This window comes from Calypte anna, chromosome 5A, assembly GCF_003957555.1.
Source record: "Calypte anna isolate BGI_N300 chromosome 5A, bCalAnn1_v1.p, whole genome shotgun sequence".
NCBI classification, from domain to species: domain Eukaryota; kingdom Metazoa; phylum Chordata; class Aves; order Apodiformes; family Trochilidae; genus Calypte; species Calypte anna.
This window is the reverse complement of record NC_044251.1, coordinates 39,585,276-39,596,649: the sequence shown is the minus strand read 5'-3', so window position 1 is coordinate 39,596,649 and position 11,374 is coordinate 39,585,276. Positions and strand designations below refer to the sequence as shown.

The 11,374-nt window shown below is 46.2% G+C and overlaps 1 protein-coding gene across 1 annotated transcript in view; it reads left to right on the top strand.

Moving 5' to 3' along the window:
• The first annotated feature begins 576 nt into the window (after nucleotides 1–576).
• Nucleotides 577–11,374, top strand: part of TMEM260 (transmembrane protein 260) — a 37,360-nt gene continuing 26,562 nt past the window's right edge. The window contains exons 1-4 of the mRNA XM_030452506.1: nucleotides 577–670; nucleotides 970–1,131; nucleotides 6,130–6,161; nucleotides 6,957–7,108. Of these exons, the coding sequence (XP_030308366.1) occupies nucleotides 577–670; nucleotides 970–1,131; nucleotides 6,130–6,161; nucleotides 6,957–7,108 (440 nt within the window). The remainder of the gene's footprint in view (nucleotides 671–969; nucleotides 1,132–6,129; nucleotides 6,162–6,956; nucleotides 7,109–11,374) is intronic.

Here is an 11,374-nt window from a genome sequence, read left to right as displayed (position 1 = left end):
TTCTTCCTTTTTCTCTTTCTTCTTTTCCTTTTTTCCTTCCTTTCCTTTTTCTTTTCCTCTTTTCTTTTTCTTTCTCTTTTCATTTTCTTTTTCTTCTTTTCCTTTTTCTTTTTCTCTTTCTTTTTCTATTTCTTTTTCTTTCTTTTTCCTTTTCTCTTTTTCCTTTCCTTTTTCTTTTCCTTTTCTTTCTCTTTTTTCTCATTCTTGTTCTTTTTTTATTAATGCAAACCTGATTTTCTAACATCTCCACCTAGATCTAATCCATAAGGCTATTTATTATCCTAGTTACCCTCTTCTACACCTTTTTTTTTTTTTTTTTTGTCCCCAAACCCTCTTTAATCTGCCTCAATTCTCCAGGTACGGCCTCGCCGCTCTTTTCTCCAATCCCACCACTGTTTCCATGGATGTGTTTTACTCTTCTACGGATAGATCTCAGGATGCCATTTCCCTTCCTTAACTATTCCCACAGCTGGAATCTCCGCTTTTCACATTCCCGATACCGAACCCTTGATCCTTTCCTTCACCACCAGCTCCAAACAGCCCCGATCCGGCCACAAACTTCCGCTCCCCGGAGCCATGAGGAGGATGAAAGAGAAGGAGTTCTGTCCCAGGACCCTGCTCGGTCCGGACCCCCTGATGGGAGGTTCCCGGGAGTTCGGGCAGAGCCGCGGTTCGGCTGCTCCCCCCCCTTCTCCGCCTCCGCGGTGGTTTCGCTCCGCCCCCCCCATCCCCGCGGTAGTTCCGCCCTCACCTCACTGCCCACCCCGCCCTCCCGCCCGTACCAACTCCTCTGAGGGGGGGGAGCACACGGAACCAAAGGGCGGGATTCCGGGCTGAATGGCCGCGCAGAACCCTCGGTTCTCCCGTTGCCTCTCTCAGCGTCGTCGATTCACGGGAATTCCCTGGATGCTGCTGAAGGGGAGCGGGGAAGCTGGAAGGGAGGAGCTGCTCCCCCCCTTCTCTTGGCAGCTGGGGTGGTACCGCCCGCCGAACCCGGAAGTGGCGGCGCGGCGGCACACATGGGTCCGAGGAGCGGGGCCGGGCCGGGCGGTACCGCCGGGGCTGTGGGTGCTGCCGTGGCCGCTCTCTACACGGCCACGCTGCCCCCTGGCCTGCCCGGAGGGGATGCGGGTAACGTACCCAGCGCCGACAGCACCACCGTGAACCGGGGAGGGCGGCCCAGGGGGCACCGCACCGGGGAGGTGGCACCGGGGGGAACCGCGTCCCCAAAGAGCGGGGGCATCGCGGTCACCCTATGCCGGGGGGGGGCAGAGCCCTTAGGGGCTGGTGCGTCTCAGTAGCCATATAGGGGTGGTTATCCTGCAGGGGCTGGGCTGGTGCGTTGCTGTGACCCCGTAGGAATGGTGTGAGCCCATAAGGATGGTGTGACCCCATAGGGATGCTCTGACCTCATAGAGATGCTGTGAGGCCGTAGGGATGGTGTCACACCATAGGGATGCTGTGACCCCATAGAAGTGCTGTGACTCCCTAGGGATGCTGTGACCCCGTAGGGATGCTGTGACCCCATAGGGGTACTGTGAGCCCATAGGGATGGTGTCACCCCGTAGGGATGGTATGACCCCATAGCGATGCTGTGACCTCATAGAGATGCTATGAGCCCACAGGGATGCTGTGACCTCATAGGGATGGTGTCACCCCATAGGGATGCTATGACCCCATAGGGATGGTGTGACCCCATAGGGATGGTGTCACTTCATGGGGATGGTGTGACTCCATACGGATGCTGTGAGCCCACAGGGATGCTGTGACCCCGTAGGGATGCTGTGACCCCGTAGGGATGCTGTGATCCCCTAGGGATGCTGTGACCCCGTAGGGATGCTGTGACCCCCATAGGGATGCTGTGACCCCCATAGGGATGCTGTGACCCCCATAGGGATGCTGTGACCCCATAGAGATGCTGTGACCCCATAGGGATGCTGTGACCCCATAGGGATGCTGTCACCCTATGGGGCTGTTGTCACTCCATTGGGTTTCTCTGCCACAGGGACTGCTGTGTTGCTGCCACCCCATAAGGTTATTTAATCTATAAGGGCTGGTGCTTTGCTGCTACCTGTAGAGTTGCTGTCACCCTATAGGGCTGCTGACTCCATAGGGGCTGGTGTGTTGCTATCACCCCATGGTTGCTGTCACCCCACAGGGTTGCTCACTCCATAGGACCCCTGCATTGCTGTCACCCCAATGTTTTCTGCCTCACAGGGGCTGCTGCATCACTATCATCCTATAGGGTTGCTCACTCCATAGGGGCTGGTGAGTTGCCCCCATAGGGTTGTTGTCAGCCCATAGGGTGTCCTCCCTCCCCCCAGGGGCTGGTGTGTTGCTGTCAGTCACCCCACAGGGTTGCTTTGAAGGGGCTGGTGTGTTGCTGTCACCCCATAGGGTTTAACCCCCTATGGGGACTGCTGTATCCCTGTCACACCTTGGGGCCTCAGGCCACCCTGAGATGCCCTGGTCCTCTCTCCCTCTGCCCATTTCCCTCACAGTGATTTGTTTGCCTTTAACCTGAGCATTTCAGCCAAAAAATCAGCCCTGGGGACAGGTGGTGGCAGATGTGCCACCCTGCCAGATGTGGGATGACCTTGAAAGTCTTCTCCAACCTCAAAGATTCTTTGAGGAGATACCTAAAGCCCTGGAGATGTGGTGCTGAAGGACAAGGGACAGTGGTGGCCTTGGCAGTGCTGGGTGAAGTGTTGGACTTGATGATCCTAAAGGTCTTTTCCAATCAAAATAATTCTGGGATTGGGGTTTGGGCCATCAGTTTCTCTGACCTGAGTGGCTGAAGCCAACACAACCCTGAAATCCTTGGATTTGCCTGTCTGGAAGCAAGATGTGCTGGAAGTGACAAACTATCCAATATTTTGCCTTTTGTGCTGCTAATCCCACCAGATGGGACAAAATTCTCCTGGTTGCTCCTTCTGTGGTTTTGCTGGTTTAGGTTCTTGCTGAAAAAGACCCTTCTGTAGTGTATGTGCTGCAGGGGTTTGGGAAAAGGAGGGCTGGGATTTTCTAGGGGATGCTCTGGTTTTTTTTGGGGGGGTGGAATAGGTACCCAGTATATTTTCCTTCTTTCACATCCCAAAAGGAGGTTGAGTGGGTCTGTAGAGCTCAATCCCTCGTGGCCACTGCTGGTTTTGAATCCAAACTATGCATAAAATTCCTTATACATAAATGGGCTTTTAATATACACATATTTCTTACAACTTCAGTGTGTGTGGAGAGAGAGAGAGAGAGGTTTTATATTGATTTTAGAGCTAATTCAGAAACATCATGGATGTTAAAACAGCTTGAAAAGCAAAATAAACTCAAGTTAAAAGGAAAAAAGAAAAATAAACCCAAAACCACATTCTGATGTTTCAGATCTCTGCTCCCAACCTTGCTGGGGTTAAATCAGTTTTCAGGCAGTACTGGGTTGCCTCAACACCTTACTGGGCAATCAAGCCAGAAAATTGGGAATGTGGGTACAGCAAGATTATGCAGGAATGAGTTCTTCAATTTGAGCCAGCAAAAGATGCAGCAGGTCATTTTCTCTCCTTAGAAATGTATTCAAATCAAGTTTGCAGATGCTGTAGTCCTTGTTGGTGTGTTCTGCCATTTAATAATAGTGCTCTGCACTTACAGAGCCCAAATCTTCATTTATAAAGCCCATGTCTGCACTTGTGGAGCCCAGAGAGGGTGTGAGTGATTCCCAGATATTCTGGAGAATTAACCTGGTGGGTGTTGTGTGCTCCTTTTGGTTTTTTTCCCAGTGGAATTCAACAGGTCTGCAACCTGGCAACTTTTTTTTTTTTTTCCCTCACATTTTCTTCTTTTTCTTCTCCTCCCCTTTAATTCTTACCAGGCAAGACTGTGCCGTGGCATCCAGCAGTATTTTAGCAGCTTGTGCCTGTATTTCTTTGGGGTTATTCTTGCCCATGATACAAACCAATTTCATAGCAAAGTGCAGGAATTTGGTTTTAATTTGTAGCTGGTTTAGGAGGACTTTGATGAAGGTGAAGCCATGGCAGGAGCAGCATCCCTGGGATGTGATGGGTGCTGAGCATCCCCCATTAACCAGGTGCAGGCGTGCTGGGGAACCCCTGGATGCTGAACTTGGGGTTTCCTTGATTAGATCAAAGATCATGGAATTGTTTTAGTTGGAAAGGACCTCTGAGGTCATCGAGTCCAGCAGTGCCAAGGCCACCCCTGCCCCATGTCCCTCATCCCCACATCTCCAGGGCTCTGAAACCCCTCCAGGGATGATGGGGACTCCAGCCCTGCCCTGGGCAGCCTGGGCCAGGTCCTGACAACCCTTCCCAGGGAGAAATTGTTCCCCAGCTCCAACCCAAACCTCCCCTGGAGTTTCCATTCCTGGACTGGAATAATGGAATTGTTTTGGCTGGGAAAAAACCTTTCAAGATCATCAGGGCCAACTGTTCACCCAGCACTGCCAAGGCCACCACTAAGGGGATGGGGAGAGGGATTGGTATGAGAAAGAGATGGGGATGGGATGGGGATGTCCAGGCCCTGACAACCCTTTCCAGGGAGAAATTGTTCCCCAGCTCCAACCTAAACCTCCCCTGCCACAACTTGAGGCTCTTTCCTCTTGGCCCATCCCTTGTTCCTTGGGAGCAGAGCCCGACCCCCCCTGGCTCCAACCTCCTCTCAGGGGGTTGCAGAGAGCCAGAAGGTCTCCCCTCAGCCTCCTCTGCTCCAGGATCAACACCCCCAGCTCCCTCAGCTGCTCCTGGGCAGACTTCTGCTCCAGACCCTTCCCCAGCTCCATTCCCTTCTCTGGACACACTCCAGCCCCTCAATGTCCTTCTTGGCCTCAAGGGCCTGGAACTGCATACATCTTATTGCACTTGATTTTTTTTCATTCAGGCTGTCTTGCAGTAGGTTGAACCTTTCCTAAAAAAAAAACAAAGGAGCACTAAAAATCAGTGGTGTTTGCTAGGGTTGTAATGTCCCTATCAGAGAGGCTGTTGCACAGACTGCCAGGGCTGTCCCCTGGGCTGGCATGGGGACATAGCTGTGATTTTGCAGCAGTGACAAAGAACAATAGTGGGTTGGCTGGCATCTTCATTTTAAAACACACTGCTCAATTTAAGATTTAAAGGTGCCTTTTGTACACTTGCCCTGTGCTTTGGATGGCAAGGAAGGAATTCTGCAGAAATTAAAATACTTTGAATTCAGCATTTCAAGGCAGCAGTGCCCTTCATTTTGCATCTTTAGCATCTCACGATGGGACAAAACCACCATGACCTTGACACTTGCAGGACCAGTAAGATCAGGCTCCACAAAATTGGACCATGAAATGTGAAGGGAAACCAGCTGTAATTCTGAATTTTGCCTTGCCTTGGCTATGCCCTTTGTCCCTAAATGTGCTTGCTCCTACTGAATGTATTTAGTACACATCCTTCAGGAGCGTTGCAAAATGTTTCAGTGTCAAGTGCTCTAAAAATGTCAAGTGTTATTAAGTGTTAGGCTAGCATGGATCTTCTCCTGGCAGTTATTTGTCCTGCTGTAAAATACAAATGAAATGCAAAACCTAAATGGTGTTTCTAATGGGGGCAGCAGGTAAAAAAAAGAGCTACTAGGGAAGCAGAAGCTGCAAAAATTGCTTTAGCATCAAGGGAGAGCAACGTTCCCAGATATGTGGATGCTGATTTGCATGATCAGTGGTTATGTTTTCCCTCTTTAAAACTCTAAAGCTGTGCATTTTAATGTTTTTTCTTGAAATGAGACACAACCAGGCTACGAGACAATGCAGCTTAAGCGTTGCAAACTGTGGTGCTTGGAAGTGATGGAGCCAATTGGTTTTAAATGAAAAATACACGTGCAGAAATTGTCTGCATTTGGAATGTCTCGGGCCATTCTTTACCCAAACCTACCTATCCTTTCACTTTATCTATTCATAAAAGTCTCACGAAAACATACAAAAGATATTTTGTGCAGTGACATCAGAGGGAGAAAATATTCTTAGAAAATTTCATGCTGTTAAATCTCTACAGATTTACAGTTTTATCCAGTCAAATTAATGCAAAACCCCAATGCAAGCATTTGGATTTTGAAAACTTTGGAGGAGTGTCATTTCCTAATAGTAATTATTGGTTTTACATTATTTTTTCACAGGGGAGCTGATCACAGCCGCATATGAGCTTGGAGTAAGTATTAGTTTTATTGTTTAATCAATGCTCTCATTAACAGTTTTAGGAATTAAGGAAGTTTAATTAAGCATGGAGTAAAGTAGATTAATTTATTTTCAAACCACAGTTTTTACTAACTTATAAGTACAGCACGCGACAATTTACTTCAAGTTTTAAATCCAATTAAACTAAATTATAAAGCAAAGGCTTTACTGTATATACAGTAGCTGGCTTATTATCAACCCAAATTTTGTATAAGCTGGGGAGAATAAAATAAATCGGGTTAACAATTTTAATAAGTTTTATTATTTAATAAACTTTATTATGGTGCATGATCCCTTTAGGCAAGACCTTAGGACTGTCAGCACGGTGGTAATCCGATAGCAGTGTGGTCTTTCAACTTGCTAACCAATAAAATAGTTGAGAAGCTGCTTTTTTTAAAAAAAAAAATAAAAATAAACAACAACAAGAAAAAAAAAATCAACCTCTTGAATGACCCTAATATACTGTGAACCCAAACAAGGAGCCCTTTAAAACCCTCTAATGAAACGTGGCACCTCCTTTTCTCGCCGCCTCATTATGATGGACGAGGCGTGGAGCCAAATCCACTAAGGAAAAAAAAAAATAAAAAAAAATTCTATTTACAGAGTTCAAACTGGACCCAAGGGATGGGTCGGGGAGCAGCACTGCTCGGAGACACCCTGGCTCCTGCTGCTGGACCCCATCGTGCTGCTCTCTCCTTTTGATTTCCTAAAATCCCAGTGTTTCCTGGCATTTCACCCCTTTTCATCCTAATGTCATCTCTGTCCCCAGGTCGCCCACCCTCCTGGCTATCCCCTCTTCACACTGCTGGCCAGACTGGCCATGGGGCTGCTGCCTGTCGGCTCTCCTGCCTCCCGGGTCAATCTCCTCTGTGGTTTGGTGGGAGCAGCTGCTGCCTCTTTGCTTTTTTACACGGTTTTCAGGTAAAGTTTGGGGTGTTTTCTCTTTGGTTGGCATGAGGTTTTCTCCCCTCGGCTCGGGATGTTTCTCTCTGTTCCCTTCTGCTCTTCGGACCAGCGTTGCCCCCCTCCCTTTCCAACTGTAATTAGTTCCTCTGCTTAACCCAACAGTGCTTTAATGTGAATTTGACCTTCTTTCATGCACAAAAGCTTTTTCTTTTTTCTTTTTTTTCACTTTTTTTTTTTTTTCTCTTTCTGTTAAATAACAATAAAAATAATAACAATTACAAAAGTGCTCCCTTCCCCTTAACGCCGCTGTGACAGGTTGTTCAGGCTCATTATCACAAATCACCACTTGGTTTAACTAACCAGAACTAATGAAGTTTGTCGGGCAGGAAAGATGCAGATGGTCTGTTTAAATTAACAGGATGAGCTTCACCTATCAGGAAACCAGGAACTTGGTTTAATCGCAGCTCACGGACGAGACGGGTGGGCACTTGCCCACTGGTGGTACCCAAAGACCTGGCTGAGCATCACTGCTGGTCACCTTCTCCCAGTATAGGTGGTACTGGTGTCTGCTGGGAGGTGGGGGACACTCTGGTCAAAGCCTTCCTCTAGACCTTGGGAAAGAGGGAACAATCGGGATGCACACGTGCTTGGGGGGGAGTGGGGGGTTTGTTAACCCTTCTCGGCTTTGATGTGGGAGTTCTGGCTGCTCTTAACCTCAGCCTGACCCATATTTGAGAGGATTATCACAGCCCGTACAAACAATTTGAGATGGTCTTTTGCAGGGGAAAAAGTAGGGCAGGTTTGGAGGCAAAATCAGAAATTATATCAGGGAGCATCGGGGTGAGATTGTTTTGACAGGAGTCCTTTTCTCTCCCACCCGTTTCCACAGCCATGCCAGCCCTTGGGAAAACCTTTCCAAGGAGCAAGTGCATCCTAGAAATAAAAGCAGGAATAAGTGGGGTGGGGGAAGAGGGCAAATCCTGCATGCCCTAGAGCCCTGAGCTCATTTAAAGTTGGGTCCATGAGGTCCCTCTATCCAGCTGCATCTTCCCCTGCTCATCACCTTCAGTGTGCATCTGCTTCTGAGCACGCTGGCTGGAATTGCTGAAATAATTCCTAAATAATGTCACAGGCATTTCAAGTGCTTGCTTTTACTGTTGGGTAATACCTGTAATTAAGTCGGTGTTAATTAATTTAATATCCTGCATTTTACAGCCTATTTGGGGAACTGGAAGTGGGGCTGCCCTCCCGTGCACACTGCCTGGTGCAGTGTCAGAGCAGAACTCATTTTGATTATATTAAAAAAAAAAGAAAAACTCCTCCAAGGAGTCACTGAATGTTTTGAATCCTTAATTTATTTTTATTTAAATTATGGCTGTGCCCATTATTTGAGTTACTGTGAAGATCTGCCCCACTTCTTAGTTCTAGCACCAGCATGACCCTTTCTTATGCCCCCGATTTGTGCGTATGAAATTCTATAATTGTTGCTTTAGAGAAATAAGAATGCAGGGGAGAAACCACAGGTTAATTTGGGGAATTATTTTGCCACTTTTAGCAATTTTAATTTTTTTCTGTTATTTTTGGTTGATTGGATTTGGAAGATGTTGCTTCTGTCAGGTATAAAACTTGGAGGAAAGGACGGAAAACCCGAAACTGAGAGATGATAGAAACTATTAAGACTTACAGAAAATTATTTCATACATGCAAGGCACTGACAGAATCAATTATTCAGCCTAGCAGCAATTTGATTTTTTTTTCTTTTTTTAATGAATTGTAAGGTGGGACGGGTCAGTTTTATTTCCAAATTAGAATATTCCCTTTTTCCTTTTAAGCACCTTAGAATTGGGCTGATTTTTTTTCCATGACATTCGTTCAGCGAAAGAAGTTTTTTTTCTTTCTATTACCACCCATTTTTAAAGAGAAAAACTATCGTTCAGAAAGTGTTTATGGAGTGAAATCCCTAAATATCTGAGGGCAAAGGGTTTGGGTTTGAACCGGGTTTGTCTGTACTTACAAAGGATGGAAACCTATCGAATTCCCCCTCATTTTTGTGCTTTCCTTAAAATTTAGCTGACGGGGTCACCCCTGTGAGGTACCAGAGGAAAAAAAGAAGCATCCCCACTGTGTGCTGCTGGAAACATGGGTGCTAATATGAAAATATGTAGATGTTAGGAACACAAATAATTGATGAAGTACACATCCTTCGGGAGCACCACGGTTCAAGTGGCAAATCTCTCTCCTCAAACAAAAGCCCCCCTTGGCGGGGAGGAAGCCATCTCTATGGTAATGGGGCTGACGCTGCCCTATTGATCCAGTGGAAGAAGACATTATACAATGTCAGTTGGGTTGTTACAATTTCATTTGTTGTCTGACCTGAACTTAACCTCTAAAACCTTTCTTTTCTCCCCACCAGCCGGGCAAGGTTGCTGGTTACCCTTCGCCCGTGGTTCCTTCTTTTTTTTCCGCGCCTCCCGGCATCCCCGTACAGTAAAATCTCTCCCTTTTTTTCCCCCCTGACTCTTTATATTTAAGAACCATTTACCCAGTTTATTCCTTGGCTGGGCAGGACAGGTTTTTGGTTTTTTTTTTCTACTGCTTAGGGAAGGAGTCGTGGTTCATTTGGGATCTTACGGCACGTGTGGGATTGGGATCGAATTTATTCCTCGGATTTCTCCTCTGCCGGGTGATGGCTGGTGGGATGCTCCGGGCAGCAACCCCAGCATCTTGTTCCTTTATTTATTTTATCATATTCTATCAGATTCTTCATTTCATGATTGATTTTTAAGTCCGGATTGTGCTTCTTAAAGTTATTTCAAACTGCATCAGTGCAAAAAACCCTTTTGTCAGTAATCCAGGCTCTGGCTGAGCGAGCGCTTTTCTCCTCTGAATTATTTCCCAGATATGTTTGGTTTTGGTTTGGTTTTTTTTTTTTCTCCCCCTCTCGATAAATTGCTTGTAATTATCCTAAAATGGCATTTACAAAGAGTTTTCTCAGACGGATTGTAACTGAGGCAAATAATTCATCTTCAGTGTGGAAGAGGGAGGGGAGCAGCTTTATGTTTTCAGGACGCAGCAAGTGGGGCTATAGGATTGTTTCTTTAAACAACTATTTATTTGTTTTACTGTGGGAGGCGAAGCATAGCAAGTTTACAAAGTAAACCAATTATCCTCTCATAATATGATTGTCAAAGTGTCATTTTCTGCACAGGCAATGCCTTCTTTGCATTCCCTGTTGCAAAGAGAAATAGGATGCTTTCCCCTGCTTTAAGTCCAATTTTTTTATTTGTTTTTTTTGGTGTACACCTTTCATAATTTGGCCATATCTAAATGTGCTGAGCTAATTTACTGCAGAGGCAGTAGCAGACTAGAAGGTGTTGTTGCTTTGGTAAGTTTTTGCCTGGTTAATTCTGGCTGAGTTGCACACAGGTTTTTGGAAGGGAGGAAAATGTTGCATTAAATTAAGCAGTTCACATCTCTTTGGTTTGTTGTTCTGGGTATCATGTTAAGTTTTGGTCTAAAAAAAATATATATATATGTGTATATATATATATATATTCTTTTTTTGTTTGTTTTTTTAGCATATATATATACTTTCTGTCCCATAAACCTTCCAAGCAGCCCACTGTGGATGTGTATAAAAACTGAAGCCAGCTCTTCTCCCACTTGCAACAAAACAGAGCAGCAGGCATGTTGAAAATCATCAACATCATCCTTATTTGATGAATAACTTTGAAATCATCATCATCATCCAAGTTATTTGATCATTTTTAAAATCATCAAGAGGTTCTGGAAATTGCACTTGACCATCCTGACCACCCTCAGCTTTCTTGCTCCAGTGCTCTGTGTCCTGGAGCTCTCGTGGGGAGGTCCCTGAGAAGGACCAGGGATGTTTGGAGCACCCTGGAGGAGGATGGGTCAGTTTTGTTGTCCTCCCCAGATGGACCACAAGCCTGATGCTCCCTTAAAACTAACCTGGGAAAAGGTGTCTGCTGCCTGCAATTTGTGGTGAAATACTCTGGGTCCCTCAGGTACAGGGCTTTGCTGGAGCAGTTGTCCCCAGATAGTTTGACTCGTTTTGGGGGGATGTTTTGGAGAAGTTGGAGGGATGAGAAGAGGATTGCTCTCACTTGGCATGTTGGTGCCCTTGTGCCCATCGTGGAAAGTTAAAATACTGGACTTCAGGGAAGGAGGAATCTCCTCTCAGGGATTATTGGAATTTTTCCATATTGCAGATTATCATAGATTATCACCCTCGTAGCACAGCACGAAGGTCTTGGCTGC